Genomic DNA, 24,970 nt, shown 5'->3' on the forward strand with positions numbered 1-24,970 from the left:
CGCTAGGCAGCCGCAGCCGCTGGACGAGGTGCTGCTCGCTCGGCCACCTGCTTCCCTGATTCCTTTCCCCCTCCGTTCCTAGGCATCGCTCTGCTCTTCGGAGAATAACCGCAAGAACTCTGATCAGTGAGTAGTCAAAAATTTTCCAAAATTTTCAAATCTCTGTTACCAAACCTGCTCCCCTCCTGATGACGTTACCAGATCAGAACGATCACTTACAGCCATCCCTTACTGCTGCTTTTTCTACCTCTGAGGTCGTTACCGACTTAACAAATTGGACTTGGCTGCCCTTGCTCTGCAGGCTGAGGTGACCCATCCTCTCTTTCAAAATGCCTCTGAAGCGTCCGCTTCTGCAAAGCCCGTTTGCGGAGTCTCTCCTGGGGGCAAAAGCATTGCTCTGGCGCATGAAACCCACGGCATGCAATTCAGTACGCCCAGCACTGCAGCTGCGCTCCTGGAATGTAATAGAAGCTGTTTTCTTTTTTTTTTTTTTTTTTTTTCCTACTGGAAGTAGACCTGAAAAAACCATTTCTGGTTGTATTGGAGCTATGGAAAAGTAATTTAAAAATAACTGGGGGAAGCGGGCAGTTGCCTTAAGCTGGCATTTTCAGACAAGCCTATGGTATTAGGCACCTCATCTCGGTTAACTTTAAATAACTCTTCGATACGTTTCTTGAGAATCCGGCCTGTGCAATTCTCTCTCCTAAGCAACAGTGAAGTACCACTTTGTAAAAACATTTATTGATTCAGAAGCCAGCTTTTACAGTGGGGTTATTTGCATGTTCTTAGCTGGAGTAATTTCACAACCACGAAGAACAGTCCTCTGAAATGAAATCTAAAGGGGTTTTGCTCCTTTTTTGCCAGAACTAAATCTAAAGGGTTTGTGTTTTTTTTTTTACTCTTAACTGATTGCTTCCCCTTTTTCACCTCAGAAATGCCGCAAAATTTATTCCGTCATACATTCACTGTTTGACTGTAGCTATATAAGTCAGTGAATCATCTACCTTCCTCCACAGATGCCCTCAGAACATGTCTGATTGGACAAGCCTGTGGTATGTCTGGTAAGTTTGTTATTAATCTTACTAATCCAGAATAATTTGAAAGTTATTATGAACAGTAATTGTAGTACGGTAACTGAAACGCGCTTCCCTTAGACAGGACGGGGGAAAGGGTTTCTCCTCGGTTTTATGAAAGCTGCCAGTGGAATATATTACACATGAGACCAGAGGGGAGATAAGGTGTCAGGCAGGGCGCAGCATTCGGCTAGGGATATGTCATCTTCCCTTTCCGAGCACGCGGCAGTTTAATGGCAGGGCTTGCTTGTTCCCCTGAAGCTTCCAGTGGCGCGTTTGCATTCTGAACTCAAGCTGATGACAAACCTGTTTACTGGCTGTTTGAATGACTGAAAAGGGGAAAATAGTGATAAGTAAAAGGGTGAGCTCTTGCACAGGTGGATTCGCCTTTTGCCTAGCGCATGCACCACAGGTATCCTGGCATTGGTTTTAGGGTTTGCACCCGGTCAGTGTAGTAACTTTGATGGTAGCAGGCAGAGTGAGTTGGTTACTGTTAGCTGTCATTCAGTCTCGACTAATTTTGGGTGATATTCTTTGCTTTCTTAGAACATGCTGATAAACAGAACTGTTTAAAAATACACAGTTACATTAAATATTTTAAGAAGGCTTCTGTAATTAGGCGGCGTTGAAATCATGAAAGCTAATGAGCTAGAGTTGGGATTTGTACTGCTGAGCTGCCTCTACCTGGGTGATTTCTGCCTTCGTCAGGGGGCAGCAGCATAGGAAGGCATGGTGGTTTCACACAACACCCCAGCGTGCAGCTGGTGGAGTGTCAGGAAATACTGATTGGCTAGCGATGAGGTAACGCTCCTCGCGCTGGAGGAATGTTTCATCGCAAAGTCCCAGCAGGGCAGCATGTTCTTCTCACACATGGTTTTAAGTTGCCTGAAAGTGTTTTTCTAAAACAAGAAATTGCAGGAAAATGCATGAAATTTGTGGAAGTTTGAGGCCCTCAAATCCAGCCTTTATACCAAGTGTAGTTTTGTGTGTATCTGACTGTCATACTAATAGAAATATACTCTTGTTAGAACTAAATAAAACAGTTATTAAAGCAACGCTTATTTTGGAATCATGATTCTATGGGCAAGCACTACCTTCAGTTTGGAAAAAAGAACAGAATGCTACTGGGGCCATTTTTATACATATTTAGGGTGGAAAATAGTCCTAACGAGAAATTCAGGAGCATGATCTGTCACACAGTAATTCCTGTCAGGTCACTATGAATTCAACTTTGTCCTTGGACTTACTTCTTCACAGGACTTTCGAGCATTTCTTATTACCTCATCTTCTCACGGCATCTCTTACTGCTCACCTAGCTCATGAGAAGAGAGGATCCATTTGAGATATCGTGGGGCAGGAAGGTAGCGTTTCAACTGAGAGGAGAATCTGAAACACGAGCATGTCCACCTAGGTTCACTACGACTTGTTAAACAATAAACTTTGTTAAACAATAGCTAGAGATAGAATTGTGTTTTCAAAACATCCTGCAAAATATAATTTCTGTGCTCCTTTATAAATACAGGTCCTAGACTTGTGAAAGTTGTACTTGTATTTCCCTCCAAGTACATACCCGCTCTTACTGTTGAAAGCGGAGCCAATTCTCACTGCATAAAAGCTGTAAATACAACCACTGATAATTAACATTATGGCATCTGTGAGCCAGAAGGGATTGTATGGATGGTCAGTAGTACTTCAACTTGTGATTAAGTGTTTGTGATCCCACTTTCTAATTCAGCATCCAGCACCCATTCAGAACTAAACCTATGAGGTTTGGCCTGTCTTCACCCATTTAGAGCGAAACTATGTTCAGCTCTGGAAGAAGTAAAACATAAGCAATGAAATTATGGTATTCTCCGTCCTTCTCTAAGGTTGATCTTGCTGACTGTGTTCCTGCTCCTGTTCTGTGGGATCACAGCAAGCTGCATCAAATTCTGCTGCCGGAAGAAGAGGCCTCCGGTTGAGACCTTCCCTAGGCACCCTTACGATTTGACAGTTACTCCTATCGACAGCGACAGCACTGCCCATAGCACAGTGACCTGTAAGTATCTTCTGGGAGTCAACTACTCAACAGGGCTTTGCTATTGAATGTGTGCCTAGAATTCTGTGCCTAGCCCTTACAGTAACGGGGACTTGCTGATGTACTCCCAGAACAACTTTCAGCCCCATAGGGTGGGCAGGAGAGATAAAGCAAGGTCATCAGGGCAACACAGTGAGTGCAGAAAACAAGTAGGATTTAATGCTATAGGGGTTGAAATAAAGTCTGTGGTAGGTTAACCTCTTCTGTGTCGTCTCCCACATCTGTTCTTATCACCATTCCCTTATTTTTGTAACTTTTCTGCCCACCTCACTGTCCAACTCTTCCAGGCAAAGTTATTGCTAATGTGAGGAATTATTCACAGCTGTTCATGTACGAACACAACTGAAACTACCTCAGTTACAACATACATGTGCTACGTCAGGTATTTCACAACAATTACTGGATGGTGATACGCAGAGACATTTTCCCTTGTGACTGCTTTCTTTTGTAGAATGTATAGATTCTATCACACGTAATTCTATACTGATCGCTTTTAGTATATAGTGCGTATGTTCTGACACCACAAAAATGAGTCCAGAATTTCTTGGAGAAAAGCAGGACTAACCCTTTATATATGTGTTCCATGCAAGTATTTAATTTTTTTTTTTTAATCCTTTTTCTTCGCAGCATATAGCTCATTCCAGTACCCTCTAAGTGCCCCTATTCATTCAATATTTGTGGATATGGACAAGAACACTGTGTCCCTTCCAGCTTACAGTCTCTATGCAATGGAGTTGCCACCTTCTTACGATGAAGCCGTCCAAATGGGTAAACAATACTCTGAAGTATTGGGAATAAGCCAGAAACTCAGTGACATCCCTGGACAGGTGACAGAAGGTGGGCTGAATCCCATCCAGTATTCACCTGATACAGTCAACAGAGATCCAGCAACACAGGCAAATTCAGAAAATTCAGAAGATGCAACACAAGAACAGCCGCAGCTCTGACTCATTTCAGATGGGGAGTAAAGGAACGGAGGGACTCTAAGAGTTAATGAAGACATGAAGAGTTTGGTTTTGTAGACAGGTTATGATGGAAAGATGTTTCCTCTCATGCCCTCGTGTCAGTTAGAAGAAACGTTTTCAATGACTGCTGTGCTCTCTTGGTAAAGCTTCTTCAAGGATATGGAATGAAGTAAAAGGACAGCAGTTTAAAAGTACCTGTGTAAATGGGACATGAATGCTTGTTCATCTGATTAAAAAAAATAATTCCTTGTGTCCAGCATATGGCAATAAAAAAGGTCAGGGAAATTTTGCTGTCTTGGGAACACACATGAAGGGTTGGAACAGTACAAACAGCAAGCTGTTGTTCCGGAACAGAAGCTTCAGAAACTGAGAGTTGAAAGGGGAATCCTAGGAAGTCATGCTGAATAGCTTCTGTAGTTTCTCTTCTTCCAAGAACGTTAACTGTCCAGCAAGTTGCTGAACTGCAAATTGCTACATAATGGCACATGTTCCTTAAACTGCAGGAAGATGGCAAACAAGAACAGGAAGGTGTGTGAAGGGAAACGCATTGTGTTAGGTTTCACAACTACAGACGAGGAATGAGATAAGATACTCTTTTTTTTGTTGGTCATGAGACCTGAAGGGATTGCTTTTGAGGTTTCTTTAAATCTTTAAACTTCTATTTTCAAGATGAGCTGGCTTGTGGGTGGGGTCCTTTTACTACTTATTTTTGCCAGTTAAAGTACAAATTAGTCTCGAAGAGACACTTGCACACATGGTTAAGTATTACTAATTGGTTTCAAATATTCATCAAATACTTCAAAGATGCCTTAATAGTTTGTTATCAGGTGTCATGGTCTCAGTCAGTACAGAAAAGAAAAAATCAAATATTCCTGGCAGCTTTTATCAGTTTAGTACATAGATGAGCTCAGTAATGTGCAGGATGAAACAAAGCATGCTCTAGCTGTGCCATCTACAGTAAGTTATAAATACAAAATACCATAGTACAGGCTGGGCAATAGTCCAAAGAAATTACTCTTTAGGGATGATTCTTCATGAAGTACTGACAGCAAGGGTAACTGCTGTGCATCATTTTAAAACCGGGAGCTTGGGGTTGATTACAGCGGTCTCAGCCCAAATGAAACTATGGCCTATGAGAGTTTGTCCACTCCTGAGTAGAGATTTTCTTTGAATCCACTTCAGCAAGGTGCTAATTTGGCTACCTTTAAGAACATGAGCAATCTACAGGATTGTTCATTGCTATGGGATTATCTAATGAATAAGAGCAGAAATGAAAGCACGAGCAGTAGGTGCTATTAACGAATGTAACAAAAAGTGTGGAGTGCTAGGTCAGAGTTAATGTTGACCTTCTACTAACAAGAATATGACTGATGGTCTTCATTTTTGCTCCAGTTGCTTTGGTAGCTGTGAAAAGGGGCTACCTTGTGCAAATATTTAGGCATCTTCCATTAATAAGCAGTGTAAGTGATGGGCACAAAGTCTTGCACAGTTTTTAGAAGACTATTCTCTTGACAACCATTACTGCAAGAACTACCCTGGAAATGAGCACTGATGATGTAAAAATTAAGACATCTCTGCCAGCCAACAGGACTAGAATCTGCTACACATTTGTGGTGTGTGAGCTGTTCGTGAGTCCGGCTCCCTAGACAAGTGTCGGTTCTATATTTAACTTGCATACAGCTTACTATGAGGGTTGCAGGGAAAGATTGGTTTAATAAATCTGCTGCTCTTCTGTCTCTTCTCTGTCCTTCTTAATTATACTTCTCCTGTTTTATTCTCTCCTCTGCCTTCTTTTTCTGTGTCAAGATGGAGGCAAGGCATAACCCAGTGTAGCTATTTGGATGTCTCTAGCTGGAAGAACAATATATGTATGCCCAGGCTTGGGTATCTCCAAGCTACAAATACAGCAGATGTATTTTTATTTATTGAACTTTTCCATCAGGATAGTACTCAGAAACAAATCCTATGCCTTTCCAAAAAAGAACTATCTGTTGGAGGGAAATGGCTGAGTGCTCAGTCAGTAATAGAAACATAAAACCAGGCAAATGAGAAAATCGTGACTGACACAAGAGGGCAGTCCTTCATTTTTCAGTGTATTGCATTGTATCACCACTGGGAACAGCTTTGTAAGAGATGAGCTTGTAGTGTTGCGAAGAGGCAAGGGCGCTTCTAAGGCTCGGTTTTGCTCTGTTCTTCAGAGATTACTCTGCAGTGCAAGGACTGAGCTTGCTTGAGGAGGGCAGAGGAATAATCACAACGGTTTAACTTCCCTTCCCTTCATGCTTTTGCTTGCACAACGCTTCTGTCTTGCGAGTTGTCAGCAGCACCTGACAGACTATCTACCAAACTGCAAGATCTGTTTCCATTTGGTTATGGGGGATGATGATTCTAACTGCAGGACCCCAGTCAAACCCCTAAATGCCCGTGGAGTGCTTACAAATCAGATCCGACTCCGTTACCACCTAGATTAATAGAAAAGCCTGCCTCACTCTGGAGCACCTCTTTTGCCAGCCTAGCCTAGTTAGAATTACCTCACAGTAACCTGTGGTAACACAGTACCCCACAGTAACACTTAATTGCATACTTCCACAAATCATTACCCAGATTAAAAGAAAACAGCTGGGCTTGCCTCTTCTTTATGAAAGGACAGAGTTGGCAAAGAGGGAGTAACACTGCAGGAACTGAGTTTCCGGGTGTGTATGTAGGAAACAAGTGTCATTTGACACAGCATAGTGAATAAAGCACTTCGTTTATTTGCTGACTTCCTAGGAAGAAGGGCATGATCTGGTGTTTTCTTTCTAACACCTAAGGAAAAGTCTCGTGATTTGCCCAGGCTCTGAACATGGTTCATTAATTCAGACATAACTATTCATTAACATAAACTACTGATCTAATCAACCTGCAGGAACGCAGAATTTTCTTCGCAGCTCAGTTTGCTCCTCACAATGTTTTCAATAGTGATGTCTCAGCCCTTTATCAAAATCATCTGACTTCTCACAGAAAGCTGATAATCAAAGCTGTCCCTTGGCCCTCTGTCTTTGAGGAGGCAGATTACCCTCACAACTGTTCATTATTTACATCTCCACTTAACAGGTTTCTTCAGCTCAATAGCATTGCAGCAGTTATATCCCTCCAGACAGAAAGTTCATGACTAGGGGATTTACAAATTCAATTGAAATTCCTGCAGCAAACAAAGAGCTCTCTTCCCATCTTGAGAACAGTTTATATTTGTGTAGAAAGGCCAGTTCCTCAGTTAGAATCACTGTTTCATGTGGGAACACAGTGAGAGAAAATGACCTCTTAACAAACCAATGTCAGAAAAAAGAATTAAAAGGGTGGTCTCCTGAATCCTGGTCTATACAATCAACAGCTTGAAAACGGTGCTCCCATATACCTTACATTTCTGCTAAATAGCAGGAAGTAGAATGGAAAAGAGTGTCCACTGAGTACCTGGGTGTTTTCTGTTTAATTGGGCAAGTCAGGAAAAGACAGGCTTTCTTGTTGTTAGTGTCTATAAAAATAGGCTTAGTAGCCCATTTCCACTGAATGTGCATTTTTGCAATATGACCAGGAAGAGGACACTGTGAGCTCCTAACCCTACTGCATGGTAAGTTAAAATGAACTTCTTTGTTTTAAAACTCAATAATCAAATCCAAAAAATGTGGAATGGAGATTAATGCTCTGTCTTCATTTCTACTGCTGTTTTCCATAGAAGTTTCTCCTTTGCTTTGTGTTCTGAAAAGCTCTGTTTACCTGTCAGTGTGGGATCTGACTTTATAATCTTAGAAAGTGTTGGTTTGTTGTTGATGCTCTCAATGAGGCTCAAACAGCAAGTGGGATGCTTTCAAAAGCTCCCAGCCTCGATAGATGTGGTGTTCATTTGTGTTTATTCTACTGAGTGTGTAAAGGGGAAAGGAGGGATAGGACTGTTCTTAAACTTTACTTGTTCTTACCAGATATGATGACTGGGTCCCTGGTTCTGTCAGTAAATATATTTGGAATGTAAATGGTTAGTTTGCCTCTAGATTTGGATTCTGCACTATCAAAGTCAGAGAAAACAAAATGAGGTTCTGCTCCAGAAAAAGAGCCTGGTTTACATTCAGTTTTATTTCTCTTAGCCACATATACTTTCCCTCTTGTATTTCCAAACAGATATGACATGTCTCAGCTTCTGGTTAGAAATCTTGTACAGTGTTGCTGTAGGCTCTTTAAGAGCCATCAAATAGCATCCAGTGAGAAGTGATCTCTATGGATGTATATCTTCTACCCAGCTTTTAAAGTACTCTGAAGTTTCAAAACAAGACACTATAACTGATACCATTTGTTAGTGCTATGGTCATCTAAACTGTGAATTGTCTAAACCAGAAGTCTATAGTGAGAAATGCGCTTATCCCTTGTGGTAGTATAGAATAGCCTGTCTGGAAGACCCAGGATCAGCATGCTTCCACTCATAAAGAATTAATCTATACATTTTTTCCCCCTCAAAAATGCTTTAATAATTAAACAGGTTTAAAAAAAAAAAAAGTTTTCCCGTACCGAAAAGTTAACTGAAATGGACAGATTAAAAAAACTCGATTACTTTCTAATAAGGTAGTCATTCCAGCATGTCTAAATAACTTTAAGTGAATGTCTAAATAATTTTAAATTAGGCAATTAATGAAACAGGATTTCACTCATTGTTAGATCTGCTCAGGGTTACTCTGAAATCATGTTTGTATCACAACACATTTTTCATACAAGTCTCATGCCATTTACGTAGAAGATGTAATATTACAGGCACATAAAGAAACTGCAGGTGTTAGAGTGTGATACAGCAAAGAAAGGCAAGATACTTGCTATGTTCTCAGTATCTTTGAAGACTGCTCACGCAGAAGAACCCTAATCTGCTGCTAAGTGCTGGCCCCAAATGGAAAATGAAGGCTCCCTTTCATGTGGCAGAAGAGGGCTAGGTGGTTAGTCATCTAGGGACAGGGTTTCTTGAACATCTTTTATGGCTTCAAGAGCTTGAGACTAAGAGCCCTATTTTTGGAAGACTTACTTCTGACTATCTGCTTGAGACAGGAGCTCACAGGCAAGCTCTGTCTCTAACGTGTCAAAAGGATGCATCTTTCTAAACCACATACTTTAAAAGATAAGTATTATAAAGGGTAAGTATTAATGATACACTTGCTAGGACTAATTTCAGAAAAGAAGATTAAGAGAAAATGTGATGGATGTTTCCTTTAACCTTTTGAGTAATAAGAAATAATCCACTGGTGATACTGATTGTCCCTTGGTACTCAGCTGGGATAAAAAATAATTTTACCGCTTCAGGGGTAAGAAGAGACCTATTGCAATGACATACCAAAGGTTAGTCTGGTCTATGCTGAAGAAATCTCCAAACTCTTCTCAGGATTGCTTACACTAAATCAGCTCCAGCGGTCCTAGCAGTATTGGGAGCCATAATCTAGACAGGTTCTTGATGACTACAGTTAACTTGGTGATTTTTAAATGCGGTCTTTATCTTTCCTAGAGCTACACTGACAGCATATTGATGCAAGTGCTCACATTTTACTATCAGTTTTATCAGGTTGCTCTCACCTGTTGTAGGAAGGCACTGAAAAGTGTGAACCCCTGTCAACATTGCTATTGAAGTAATTCCCCTTTATAATGCTGAAGGCTTATACTCCCTGGCTAAGGAAATCTGCCTGCAGCTGCCTGTGCGTGTGCTATTGGATGCGTTCTGTTTAGAATTCTGTTAGGTGACCTCTATCAAGTCACTTCCTCTCTTATGTCTCTGTTTCTTTTCCCAGCCTGTCAGTCTGGTGTTGTAGACACATGTTCTCTGGTGCAGCAAATTCTCCCACAGTGCCTACCATAGTGAGAATCTGGTCATACAGGGATCTTCTCCCCAGTTGGGGAGGGGAAAAAAAAAACCCTGAAACCCACAAACAACCCTTCCCCAAACCCCTTTGAATTCCTTGAGCAGTGGAAGTAATGGAGCATGGGTTTCTAGATTTCTAAATCTTATGACAAAGTTTCCTAATATTTAAGAATATGTGACCTTCAGAAGAAGCTTTCCTTATAGTTAGGACATGCATAAGATCTTTCCTGTGTGCGTTCTCCAGTGCCTAATAACAGCTCATGCTGGAGTCTTTCTGGCAATGGGGGTATTAAAAAAATCCCTCTTCTCTACCCCACTCCTGTTTCGTGAAACATTTAGAAGCTTCATGTCTTTGAAACCTCCAGTTCTATACCACCTTGCTTGAAATTGGCCAGTGGATTCAGAAATTATTAGCTGAGTAAAAGCCCCGCTCCGTAATACTCAAAGTGCATTTTTAATTGTGATTTGAATTTGGTGCTCGTTTGGCACTATTCAACATGCAATTTTCCTTCTCTCATTTTTCAGAATGATTGTTTTACCAGGTATTTTCTGTTGCTATTTGCTGGCTATGAAAGAGCCTATGATGGAGAGATGTACTGCTAGAGACGCTGGTGTCGCTGTCAGCAGCTTGCAGTCCTGTCTCTCTCCTCTCACACACACATGCACTCATCATGAGCACTTGTGCTCAGGAAGAAAATGCAGACTTGAAAGTAAATTGCCTCAATAATTCATAGGCTTTATAGCCCAGAGCAAATTATATCTTGGCTCTGTTGTGAAATTCAGGTTGCAAATCCCCTTATAGTCAAGCTCGTTAACAATATAAGTAAAGTGATACATCTATAATGGCTTTTATAATCGATGCATTATAATCTTTGGAGAGTATTAAGTGGTAAACCTGCAGCATCCAGAGTGAAGCATCAATAGGATCTGGATACAGTAAGAGTCAGGGAAAAAACATTTCTTTTTCTGCCTTGCAGGTGCTGTTGTCTGCCTTGCTGCCCCCAATTAGCTCAGAAGAAGGTTTGGTTTATTTGTTTTCTAACTGCATTTCAACTTTATCAGATTCGTTTTTTGAGGGAAAAGAATCCCTGCTGTTGCCAGCACTGATGAGTGGGACACTTAGACACATATGCAAAACATGTTCACTTAGGGAATAAAATAGCTCTCGCAAAACCACTTTCCCGATTCTTGCTCTTAGCTGTCTCCTGGCTCTGATTCTAATCATCTTTACCTGGTGGAACTACTTCTGCTTAGGGACACATCTACTAATTTTGCTGCAAATAGCAGAAGTTCTTTCCTTTATCCACAACTAAAATTCAAACTGTGAGAGAAGCCTTTGAATCATATTCAGAGCAGACTATGAAAACAAAGTATGATAGGGGAATTGTGCGCTATAAAAATGGAGAAGACAATAAATGTTTTATGAAATATTACATCCTAAGGTTAAATCCAATGCACAGAAAAAGCTTAGGTGCAAACCCACACCACTGGGAAAACATTTTGTTCTGGTCAGTCAAAATTTGAAATATAAAATGCCAGAGCTCTCTTTATCTTACTGGGGGGAAGAAGGGGGCTGTAGAAAAGAATCCATACCTTCAAAGATATTTCCCAATTTTTTAGAATAACAAAGCTCCCTTTGGGCACTTGGAGAAAGAAGAAAATCAATTTCTATTTCAAATGTAGAAATGCCTGAATCTGCATTAAAGTGCTTAATTTTTACTCACGTTTTTACCCTGCTTTCCCAAGTAGCTCAAAAAGGAAACAGAATATAAGAGCCTGATTTTTTTTTTTGAGCTCTGTGTGCGTTGATTTTTATTTTTTTTCTCTTTTCGTGCTAACAGTTTATAGCATAAGCCACTTGATTGCCACAAGTAAGGAAGTGTAGTCCTGAGGTCAAGGTATTGACCTGGGAAACCCAGCTCACCTACTTGTTCTGCCACAGGCTTCCCATATGACACTGAAAAGTCACTTAGTCTCTGCTGGCTGCTGTTCCTTGTCTGTAAAACAGGGGCTATACACTATATTATCTTGCAAAGAATTTTGAGGATGAATACATTGAGCGTGGGCTGCGCTGTCATAATGAAATTCAGATACACAGTCAGAGCATGATGAACTTTGTGTGGGACATGAAGCTCAGGGGAAAAAAAAAATCTTCCCTGCTCCCTCCCCCTCTTAAGGGGGGGAAATCAAGAGAAGAAACTAGAGCAAAATGAACAGTGTGAGATTTAGAAATAGCCTCTGGACTTCAGGTGCCTAATCCAGTCACAGTATTCCTAACTAGAGGAAGAAACAGAGGGGAGAGAAATTTAAGACAGGCCCAGGATGAGTGCAAGATACCTGATGAGATGATGGTAGGAGCCTTGCGACAGCAGCTTATCTTGCAAGATTGCTGACCTTTTGGGGATCAAATGTCCTGAGAGATGCCACCTCAGATGTAAACGGGAAAAAGAATGCTGCTACTTTGTCAGTTTGTACAAGCACTTAATTTTTATAACTTTGATTTCTCTCTTGCTGAAACTCAGCCTTTGCCCCGTAATCTTTTGGTCTAGTTCAGAAGTCTCTGTAGTCTGCTTTCCACCCTCCCCACGCTCATCAGGTCACACTAGGCAAGAAGCCTTGTTCAGCTCCATGGGGCAAGAAATGCCGTCCTTTTTACCCCTGAACAGCACTTGCCAAGTGGCTGCATCTCTTGTCAAAAGGCAGTTGTCAGAGAGACACTAGCGTTCTGTGAAGAAGGCAGAAGGAAGCTGTTCTGCACTGCACATAAGGTCACTTCAGGTCTTTTTAAAGGTAATATGATTGTGATTATTTTTATGGCCGCCTGGTTAGCTAGCTAAATACACCATGTGTATTTGTAGAACTTATCCCTCTGCTTCTGTTATTCTGGCTAAACTGCCTTCTTCCACAAGATGGCATAAGTGAGCCTAAGTGGCCTATGTGGATGTCCGTTTTCAGACGCAGTGCTGGAAGGCAATGCATACAAAGTCCAATTATATTTTGTGGGAATATTATTTGGAGGAAAAAATGTTATACGCTCTTATTCCTTACTCTAAAACTGCAAGTAGAGAATAGACCATTTCATCTTGATAAAAGGTCCCCCACGCCTGCTGTAAAATACTGAAGTTCAACTGACTTGGGCCATATGGGAAGTAAAAAAACTGTATGTCCTCTTATTTTCACTGTAATATTCAATAAACATTCTGTGGAAATGGGAGGGGCTATCTTTCAATCAAGAAACATCCTGGAGTGTGCCAGACTCCAGCTCTACCACAGATATCCTGGGCATCTATACACATACCACTTCCAATGCCTTTGCCTCTATTTTCCATTGGTAAACAATTGCAGAATCACAGGGGCTGGAAGGGACCTTTGGACATTGTCAGGCCTGACCCTCCTGCTCACTTGGGGGTCAACTAGAGCAGCTCGCCCAGGGCCCTGTCCACGCTGGCTTTGAATTCTCCAGGATGGAAATGCCATTGCTTCTCTGGGCAACCTGTTCTAGTGCCTGACTGCCCTTGGAGTAAAAGTAGCTGTTTTGAATGTTGGAGTGAAATTTCCTGTATGTTAGGTTGCTCCCACTGCTTCTCACCCTGTCAGTTGTTACCTGCTGAGAAAAGTCTGTCTCTGTCTTCTTTATGCCTTCCCATCAGGTACTTATGCACATTGATAAGGTCCCTCCTGAACCATCTCTCCTTGAGGCCAAAGAATCCCAGCTTGCCTCTCCTCATATGTCAGATGCTTCAATCCCTTAATCATCAAAATACTTAATTGCATCTTTTGTCCAACTGGTCTAAATCATTCAGGAATTTCACCTGAATTTGTGTGATATTTAGTATATTTCTACTGAATGTCAGCTTAGAATTAACAGTTGCATAAAGCAGACCATGGGAAATAATCACATGAGCTGGATACCTAATTGCTCTGTTTCCCTCCTCATAGTGTGCTGGCAGGCTGTAGGCTTTGCTGATGCTACCTATGCAATGTTTTTTATTGCACTACTTAGACTGACATTGCATCATCTCATACAGTGAGGGTTCAACACAAGCTTGTGATTACAGCGGTCAGCTCAGTATGCTCCTAATTTGTGTCCCAACAGTAAGAAAACTGGCAAGATGAAATCAGACAAAGAGCAGAGGGGAGAGAGAGGAGATGCATCTACGTGAACTGTTTAATCAGAAATGGATTAGAAAGCAGGAAAAATAAATGCAGTCTTCCTACTGGTTTGCATGGTGCTTTTGGGTGGAAGATGCTATATAAATACCCCTCCTATGGGAGATCATGCTTTAGAAGTACAGGAAATTGCCTGGATTAAAAAAAGAACATAAGGAATAATGCTCTTCCAGGCCCAAAAAGGAAGACAGATTTCCTTTCCTTTCTCTAGTTTATCTCATTGTCACCAAAAAGAAAACCATATTTCATCAGAGCGTGCCCTTGTTCCCACGGGTTTCAATCAAAATGATCAGTTACTGACAAAAAATATTTGCCCTTGTTTTCTTATGTGAATTGTAGCTAGTGATACTGTAAACCCACTGTGCAGTGCTATGCCATAATACTAAAAAAGAAAAAAAATCAAAGTTTCTGATCAATTCCTACTTCTTTGTTTCATAACGTATCCCACTGTTGTAGGTACAAAACTTATACCCCAAAATCTCTTAAGCTTTAATCTATGTGCAAGATGCTAGGTAACACGTTAACATAATTAAAAGGGAAAAAAAATATCAGGATAATTTGAGCATCTGTGGGATTAGTTTGGTGACCTCTTCATCCGTTTATAACTATAAAACATAAAACTGCAAGTGTGTACATGTGCCTAATCAGTAGACAGTTCTATTACACACAGCCCTTCTTACTTCTCCCCTCCCCTGTTTGTCTGCTTAGACCTAGTCCTTTAAGATGGCCTTTGGTGCCTATTTCTTTTGTATCTCTGTTTGTGCAGTCATTTACCCATGTACCCATGGTTAATCCAGATGCCCAGATCGGCTACTTCACAAGTGTGAAACAATGCTCAGAGAAATGAAACTAAAAGAAGAGGGAGTTTCTTATCAGTCTGGAGATGGGGTGGGGGATGGAAGAGGCAACTGCTGTGTCCAAAAATAAGTTATATTGTTCCTCATGAATTTACAGAAACACATGAATCCCTAATCACAGGTGTGGATGCAGAAGAGTCTTTCTTCAAATCCTGCCTGTTTGCAGTTCTAGTGATTCATGTTTTAAGCTGTTGCTACGTTGTCTTGAATTCAGGGAAGGCTCCAGTATAAAATCTCTGGCACAGGAAGTTCAGCTTCCTCTCCAGATTTCCTTCCTCCACCTCCTTATATGCAGAATAGCAGGGAACATATTTAAGCCTTGCCTGTGCAGAGCAACAACTCATGACTGTAGAGCCATTTGTGTTTATACCTGATACCTTCGGCTGAAGTGTTCAAGACAGTCAGCACACAAGACTGGCTCTTAATGACACAACTTAATCCCCAAAATATCCTGAACTGTTGAGTTGCATTTTCTAACTGCACGTAAAGCTGTGCCTCGTCCCTAGAGCAAACGTGATCAAAACGGGTGATAAAGGTGACTCTTATTGACGTTCAATCCCACTTCCACAGTCAATCAGGCAAAACTCTTATTGATGACAGTGGGGAGGTTAGCCACAGTGTAAATTTACCACGAAGTAAGAAAAACTATAGAAAACCAGGCCTGGATCAAGTCAATGCCTAAGCTATCACTAATTTTAATAGGCTAATTTCACTTCCTAGATTTTAATCTAGGCTTCAGTGTCCTTTAAAAACAACTTGCTAAACTCCAGGCTGAGGGCCAGTCCAGTCCCATTGTCTAGTTTGAGCCTCAAGCAGAAATAGGTGGAAAAAAATGCAAACTACATTATAACTAAGCTCTGGAAGCACATGTGAAATATGCTAGGAAAATGACAACATTTCAAGTGTGACACAACGTTGAAGACCTCTGAGTTACATCTGTAGAAACTGGTACTACTTTGCGGTACATATGTATATGTGCAAAGATCCTCGTTAAGATCACAGAAGCAATATAGCCATGGTAGTGAAGCACTCTACACCAGGACTAAATTGAAGTACGGCTATACACCGATGTAGCTTTTGATGCTTTCAGTTCTGGAATTTGCCCGTTGAGCTATCTCTGGGATGCGTGGCTATGCTACTAGTGCTTCAGTGTATGGTGTACATACTCTCTACAAGAGTGCTCTCTTGGTATAACAAAACCAGCATGCTGTATTTGCAGAGCATGTATGACTAAGCTCTACCAAGCATAGTTTATTCCATCACCAACCTATCTCCAGAACAGAACATGCCATACTGGGCAAAAGACCAGTAGCAGCACCTGCTTCAGTACCTTTCACCAGCATAGCTAGAATAGACATCCGTGCAGCTGCAATATGAACGGGGGAGAGAGGCCTGAACTAATGAGCTAATCGCTCATCATGTGATCTAGAATGCAGACTGTTCTGAGTAGTTATACTAGGAGGAGGACAAGCAGAGAGCTACAGCTCCTGTAGCCCCTCCTGGATTGAATCTTACTGTTCCTAAGATCTCCCGTCACTTCCCTGACTGCCATACATATGCTCGCAGAAGTAAACACACAGATCTGGTTTTAGCTGTAGCACAGGTTGGGCGAGTGCAGTATTGAAAATAAACTAATGCAGTCCATACAGATAGAGCAGAACACTGCCCTTGAACCATCTTTGACAGCTCTCTTATGAGACACGTGTTACTAACGTGCAGCCTACCACAAGGCTGGCAGAAAGTCAAAGGCTGAAAGCATAAAAAGGGGAGTCACCTCAGTGCCAAATGCAATTGCTTGCTTTGGGAAGCGGTGAGCGTTTAAAATCCATACCACGTCACCCGCTTATTCATACAAGAAAAAAAAAAAACACAAAAAGAATCATTGAGTTTCAGTTACATTCAGACGCTCAAAGTAACAGAGATTAATAAATAATAAATAGCAGTACCATCAATAACAAATGCCAAAGGGTAATGCTGTATTCAGATGCATATCTGCTGACTAGTGCATATTAGTAAACCACACAGTGCTTTTAGCCTTGACTCCAACATTAATTTTGGCAGTGGAAAGAGGTTTTATTAAAAGTACTGAAAATGTCATTCATCTTTATTTGCATTACGTTTGTTATGAGGATTTAAGACCCAACATAGAACTATGGGGAGATGCAAAAATTGAAATCGACTAATCTGATCACAAAAAATAAATGAAACTCAAAACAGAAACTCATGTTTTAAATAGAGATGTACATTAAATTCTTATATTTCTAGTACTATAGGGTGTTACTGATAGGAATGGTTTTTCAAGGTTTGTTTTTTCTCTAAGGTGTTCTTTTTAAATCTCTTGCAAGCTAAATTATCTGTACGTACATTATGACAGTAGCCCATCATTCATAGGACTAAAAAATTAAATAAAAGGTAGGAACACGGAGAAATGAAACCATTTGATTACTTTTTTGAAATATTACATTCAAAGGAAACAAAGCTGTTCTTTAAAGTACTATACAGTAATATAAGCTGTTCAAAATACTGCAGTAAGTTCACTTATTTGGAATTGTCACCATATTTTTTGTTGGTTTTTTTTCTTTTTTGATTAAGTGCTGAATAGCATATTGATAAGTCAGTCTTGCATAATGCTGAATCTTTCCTAGGATGTTCTAAAGCTTTTGGGAGTCACTGAAGTTAGTGGGGAGATGTACTTACTTGCAGGCTAGGATCCATAACCTCAAAATAGGATGCATCAAGAGTTTTCCAGATTGTTCTGCTGGTGTTATATTACCAATGCAAATCCCTACTGGTACCAGTGTGGTAGAATTTGCAAAAGATATGTTGGTCTTTATGTTTTATTGGATTAGCATAATACACATCAGGAATATATGGCATCCTGGCTTGTATCCGCAATAGTGTGGCCAGCAGGAGCAGGGAGTGATGGTGCCCCTGTTCTGGGCCCTGGTGAGGCTGTCCCTCAAATGCTGGGTTCAGTTTTGGGCCCCTCACTCCCAGAAGGACACTGAGGGGCTGGAGCATGTCCAGAGAAGGGCAATGAAGCTGGTGAAGGGTCTGGAGCCCAAGGCTGATGGGGAGCAGCTGGGGGAGCTGGGGAGTGGGGGGGGTGTTGTTCTGCCTGGAGAAGAGGAGGCTGAGGGGAGACCTTATCACTCCCTACAACTGCCTGACAGGAGGGGGGAGCTGGATGGGTTCAGTCTCTGCTCCCAGGGAACGGGGGATAGAACAAGAAGAAATGGCCTCAAGTTGCACCAGGGGAGTTTTAGATTGGATATTAGAAAAAATTTCTTCCCCGAAAGGGTTGTCAAGCACTGGAAGGGGCTGCACAGGGAAGGGGTCGAGTCCCCATCCCTGGAGGTATTTAAAAGATCAGTAGATGAGGCGCTTAGGGATGGGGTTTAGTGGTGGACTTGGCAGCCTTAGGTTAATGGTTGGACTTGATCTTAAAGGTCTTTTCCAGCCTAAACGATTCTATGATTCTGTAACAGCATAACTCAGCCTAAACACCCATAGGCAATATTATAGCTCTGTTGCCGAGCTTTTGTAGGTAAGAAATTTGTCAGCATGTTGTTCACAGTATAATATAAAACCTGGTTTCCAGCTGTTACAGTTCTCCAGTAAAAATGTCTTTAATCAAGCATCAAAACTCAACACACAATCACCCACAAATAGAGTTTATTATCAGTTCTGAAACTAGTTTGTTCAGCTAATTAAAAGTTAAGGGGTTTTGGAGAACACCTTTTCTTTATGGGTTTTCCTCCTAGTTTTGTGTTTCTTCATGGAGACCTGTTACCTCTGGGGAAAGTGGGTGGTGTACGTTACTTTGACCATCTATTTTTTGAATGTGATCCTTGACCCTTTAGAACTTCTTAGTCCAAATCTGTTTGTGTTTAAAGGTTTATCAAAATATTTCCCATCGAAATTATTTCTTCAATAAATATTTTGGCTTGAATAAGCAAAAATACACAAGTAGAGGGGCTTATTTTTTTTCCATTGCATATAATTGTCTTTGTATAAAAACTTAGTTTTGCTTGCTGTTTATTTACTAAAATGTTAATTCCCCCCAAGAGAGAAACTTCCTACTGGCTCAAACACACACAGATATTTCCACATGCAAATCCCACAAAATACAGGAGAAGGACTGTAACTTTTCTCATCCTACATCCTTGCCAATGAATTTTGTATCTTATTTCCAGAGCTGAGAAACAGAATTCAGTAAAAGCAGCAACAATAGTTACAATTTCTTCATCTCTTCCAACCCAAGAATCTCAAAATACTTTGAAAGCGTTACTGGATTAAGTTTTGCAATACCATTGTGCACTGCTATGTCCATTCCCCACTGGCACATATAAAGCAAAGGAGCTAAATAATTCATTCAAAATCAGCCTCCACAGCTAAGCCAAGAATAAAACTCAAAAGATATAGAGTCCCACTCTGGAATCTCAAGTCCATCTTCTCAAAGCAGCCATAACCCACTTCTTTTGTGCTATATGGGGGAACTATCAACAAGACTATTCTGCAGGCAGAATAAACTGTAAATGGAATTTTTTTTTTTTTGTTAAATGAGATAACCGACTAAGATAGCAAACCATGCATTGACACCCCTGGAGGGAGTCGAAGAGTTATAAAGATGGTGGAAGCGCACAGATAAGAAGAAAACTGAAGTTAGATTTCCTTTAAAGTAAATGACAACATTCATTAACAATTGTTAGCACCAAGGAGATGATAAGGTATTTGAAAGGCATGGTATGGAAAGGTCTATATCGTATATAAAAACAATACAGCCTACATCTTATTTCCAGTGTTGTCAGTGGGAGTTATTTCCCTAAGAAATACAAGCCAGTGCCTAAAACCCAAAAGTACGTTTTATGGATTTCAACACAGAATTTTGTATCAAGCCAATTTGTGGATATTGGGGGGGAAAAGGCGGAATGAAATGAGGGAGTTATGTTACTGCTTTATAAATTTTTAAAATAAATTTATGAGAAACTATGCAGGTTCCTTTTTATCCAGGGCTGAGTAATTGAAGTTGTCCAGCTCATGGGAAGTTAAGGCTGGAGTGTATGCTTGTCTCTGTTCATGACAGTGTTTGCTCGCTCTTGTATTTTTTTTTATAACCAGCTTGAGCATTCAAGCATGCACAGTGAAATTCTGGCTGTTAAGACAGGGACAGAAGTTCTGCATATCATGTGTTCATGTAACTTAAAATCTCATCTGAACTCTTGGAATAGTAATGGTTGGCCTCTGAAAATCAGACTACTAATTAGGCAACCGTCTCTGTCAGTTCCCTTGGGTAGTAGCTTGAGAGTTGTTTCCCTTTATGTATGTTTTGTGTTGTTGCTTGGAAACATGAATTTTATAAGCACTTTTTTTTTTTTTTTTCTAACAGGTGCTTACGAGAAAGGGTTTTGCAGAATTGGGATCTTTGCTGACAAGTGGTTTGAGATTTGGGATGTTTAGTGCAACATAATGCCAGAAGTCACAAGAAAGTTCTCTTTTTCTAAATTAGAGACTCGCCCCACCCTCTTGTTCAAAGGACATACGTTTTTAGAGATACAAGAAGCATAGACCTTCGCTGTAAGTTCTGTAATTCTTAGCAGTAACTGAGCAGCAAGGTGGATAGGGGTCCTGAACGCTCACACTTTGATTCCATGAGCCTGGGGTTTTTTTGCAACTCAATTCTGTAAAGAAACTGCCTCCCTTCTGCTCATCCCATGATCTTAATGAATTTCTCATACTAATTCCTTCTGTTCCGGTGGGTAAGCAAACGCGATATGCAGGCTATTCTTGGAATCACTGTATCTTTTAGCCTGCTCAGGTTGTGGTTTAACGTAGCATTAGAACCAAGTTTCTATTCTAGGTTTTCCGAGCAGTGCTTTCCTGCCCAAGATCGGCACAGCAGGGAATACACACAACTAGACCCACATACCATGGGACCTGATGACTGGTGATTCTTATTGCTTCTCTCACAACTTCATGCCCAGCTGTGTCATTTAACCGTTTTGTATCTTCAGTGCCTAAAGCTCTTAGGGCCACTTAAACAGCAGCCTCCATTGTCATACAGTCTATGAATAACCCCTACACGCATTGTATAACATTCACACAGATTTTTCTGGAGCTGCTTCTGAAATAATAAGATTAGCATACATTTTTTGTTCTTTGAGTTCTTTTTGACTGCAAGAACAGAGTGGATGGGCTGAATTCAGTTGCCAATTTTGCTTGATATGGATGATGCAAGTCTACCCATTTTTCAGACTCTTTCATCATTTTTCTCAATCCCAGTACGCTTTCCCAAATAAATGCTTACTTTTGAAGTACAGGACATAACCATTATTGACTCTACTAATTTTATTACTTATTGTGATTAAATTAATGACTACTGAACTTTCTAAGCATGCCTTATCCCTCTCCTGTATCACAAATAGGCTTTGTTTGACTAAACATAGATTCTCCAAGGACAGTGGTACAAGTCCCCCTACTCCAAATATTTTTGCTTTATGAATGTAGTTTTTTGTTTCCTAGATTCTGGAATCTGCAGCAGCACTGAAGCTTTCCTGCAATTGCAGCAATGAAATAAGGTAAGGCTCTTTGTAAGAACAGTGCTCTCATCAGTAATTCCAACACTTGGTAGCTGCTTCACTAGGACACACACCCATATCCGCTTTCTAAGACTGCTACATCAAGGATATAAGAATGTTCTATAGGAATCTGACACATAGCTAGGTAAGCAAATTCTTTCTTGCATTTGGAGGTATTTCTTGCAGGCAGACTTCACTGCAGGTCTGATCTGTCTGACATGGAAAGTTTAGTAGTTAGACTGAATTCTCAATGTGGATTCTAAATTCTCAGCATCTCCAGGGTACCAGTTGTTTTTCTGTTTGTTGCTCATGATCCCCTTGAGGAAAGTACCTTTATGTGGGGATGTAGCAGGGTTTAAGCTTTTACTCAAACTGCTTAATCAGCATTCGTGCAACGGAAATGTAACTTAAAAGCTTGCTTGCTTAAAGGAAGACCAACAGGTGTGCAGTTGGTTGTGTGCATGCATGTGTGTATTTGTGTGTGTGTACACACCCACTGTAGAATCTGATCTCTAAGGTTGTTGCAACAATGCTCTTTGTTGCTATTATAGCTGCAGGATAGATGTTCATACAGGAAAACATGCTTCTATTTACTTGCTTCTAAGTATCTGTACACTTACGCCTTCAGCTCCGCCTGAGCTCTGAATGACCTATGCTCAGTACAGGATATGAGATTTTGAAAAAGGCATTCATGCACTATTTTATATTCTCCCCTGTTCACAGCAATGTTTGCTGTGATTCAAGCCACTGCATAGCCAGCTATGTTTGTTCCATGCCCCTAAGGGATTTCCTCATGTTGAAAAAATATCCATTGCCCAGATAGGGGGAGCACCAAAGGACTTTCAAAAGCCAAGCTATGGCTTGCCAAGTTTAAAGGTACAGCAAAAAAATGTAAATGAGTAACACACACTTGAATATGAAGGAACAACAAAACAAGACCTTGTATAATCCCCAGCACATGGAAAAGGGCTCCGATACAATTCTGACTGTAGGAAAAAAGCACCAAAACCCTATTCTTCTGGCTCTTTCAAAATGGGTTTGTATAAACAGAAGAAAAAAAAAAAAAGGAGAAAGTGATTAGTAACTGTACAGACAGGCCTGGACCAACCTTAAGACACCCATATATGATTCAAGGTTGGAAGATAAACATACAGAAAAATTCAGAATACAGCTTACCCCCAGCAGAGAAGTTCTGTTATTTTGTTGAACAAGTATAAATATAGATTACAAAATTACGTATTTGTATCAGTCTGTAAGATTGTATCACAGTATAAAGTTACGGCACTGACTGCAAGGAATACTAGACCCAGGTTCAAGCAACCCTAACATTTCATCTCGCTTCTTTCCATGAACTGCTAGGTGCTAGCATCTAAATAATTTCACATGGTTATGCATCAGTTTCCTATGTCTAAGGTGAGAGTAGTGATATTTTTTGGCTGCGGAAAATGCTTCAAGGTATGCTAAACATAACAATCATGCTCAGGAACTAAGCAATAAATTTTTGTGATTGTTGAAGTCAGAGATCCTTATGGCATTGATTTTTAAATGGGTCACAAGGCAATAGGAACAAGGTTTTCCCCTGGAAATAAAACTATCTCAGGCAGAACTTATGAGAAAACAAGACTACATATAATGCCCTTTAGGACATATATAGAAGAGCTGTCCCCATATAGCTTATTCTGCCTCTGTCAAGAACAAGATATACAAGGACAGCCAGGTAAGAGAGATGCTTATTACATTCACAGTAATACTTATGTACTTTAATGCAGTAAAATGAAATCTATAGGGAAGCTGGGGGCCTTCACAACTCTGTTCTACTTCGCTTACAGACAACAATGAATTTTTTTCAGAGGATTTTGAAGCTACTTGCAAAGTCTTTCAACAATTCTGAATTAACTGTTCTTGAATCTACTTTACAGATAAACCATTCTAATCCATACCACAAGTTAGGAGTTCAATATCATCTTCCAGGACTGTATTAGTTAGGAAACTCAGGTATATATATATTTTCCTGCCTTTTTGTCCTAAATTACAGGAAGGCTCTCAAAACTAGTTCCCCCACCTTAAAATCTTGTCAATTATTTTCTCTTCAGACTAAAACAGGTTTGCTAATTTTATGCTTTGTTCTCAGAATTCATTTAAAATAACTCTTTTGTTCCATAGTAATAGGCAAACAAAAAGAAACTGTGAGAATGCAGAATGTAACTAAGGAGACTGAGTTACTCCTACTTCTTCCTCTGCCTGGCCTCACTACTTCTATTCAGTATGCTTTTATTTATTTATTTTCTTTAATAAACGATCTTGATACTCTGCTACCTGGGTCCTTGCTCAGAAAATAGCAGCCGTGATTTTTGTTCAGTTGTTAAAGAACTGGCAACTAACAACAGGTTGGAACATTTCTGAATCCGTTTTAAAAGGTAAAATAATAACAGCTCCTGATCCTCTGAATAGACTTGGGACTGAAACATAGCTGAAATTGAGACATTGTACAAGCTTCATTTAATTTTGAAGGAAAGATGGGAGAAACAAGGGTTCTAGATTGCTTTTTGGACCAAATGGTGTGAGAACTTCAAACAAGATCACGTGAATGTCTCTGAACCTCTGCAGTTTTAACAGAATGCATGCTATAGAAATCAAAGGACACAAAGGCAGACAAAATATTCTGGAATGGGAAATAGTGCTGGTGTGATTCTGGAACATGAGGCAGTACTTGGAGTTATTATTTTGGGTAAGTCCATTAGAAACACTCACCTGGGAAGTCACAAATAGAGAAGTAGGCAAAATACAATAATTTATTACTTTCGTAGTATTTTTATACTACCTGAGGAGCTATGCAATTTTGAGTAGTGCTGATTTCACCCTTTCTTTAGAAAGCATAATTTATACCTGTTTGGTGACAGTTATTCTTTGACAGTCCAGGCACATCTTGAGTTACCATAAGAATCGTGCAGTATATATACTCAGATAACAATATGTAAATTTTTATTATAATGCAGTAACAATGCTATTCATATGCAAAAAATAATTACTTTCTAAGAAATTACAAAAATCCTGACAAAACATTCAATAAAAGATGAATATAGCATATTTGTAAACAATGTGCAGTGGCAATTTCACTTGCAAATGAAACCCGTACTCATTAATACATTGGGGACCAAGTTACATTCTTGCTCCTCTTGTTGAACAAGAACACCTTTCAGGACGATGCAATATCTGTCCTTCTATCTTTTTTGCTTTTGAACAAGAATTCCTACTCCTGCAGCCTAAGAAAAGCAGCAGTTGGTTTTTTTAACTATTACACTGACAAAGATCTGATACAGATTCCTCCAAAAGTATTGCAGTGTGCATTATGGCATCATTAAATGAGTAAATTTCACTGTTTCTGAA

The 24,970-nt window shown here is 40.2% G+C and overlaps 1 protein-coding gene across 1 annotated transcript; it reads left to right on the forward strand.

Moving 5' to 3' along the window:
- The first annotated feature begins 43 nt into the window (after positions 1 to 43).
- Positions 44 to 4,097, forward strand: TMEM52 (transmembrane protein 52). Its single transcript, XM_009648124.2, has 4 exons — positions 44 to 126; positions 1,017 to 1,061; positions 2,942 to 3,111; positions 3,778 to 4,097. Exons 2-4 carry the CDS (start codon positions 1,030 to 1,032, stop codon positions 4,095 to 4,097), a joined length of 522 nt encoding a protein of 173 aa, XP_009646419.1. The 5' UTR covers positions 44 to 126; positions 1,017 to 1,029.
- The last annotated feature ends 20,873 nt before the right edge of the window (positions 4,098 to 24,970 follow it).

This window comes from Egretta garzetta, unplaced genomic scaffold (assembly GCF_000687185.1).
Source record: "Egretta garzetta isolate BGI_Z169 unplaced genomic scaffold, ASM68718v1 scaffold61, whole genome shotgun sequence".
Taxonomy (NCBI): domain Eukaryota; kingdom Metazoa; phylum Chordata; class Aves; order Pelecaniformes; family Ardeidae; genus Egretta; species Egretta garzetta.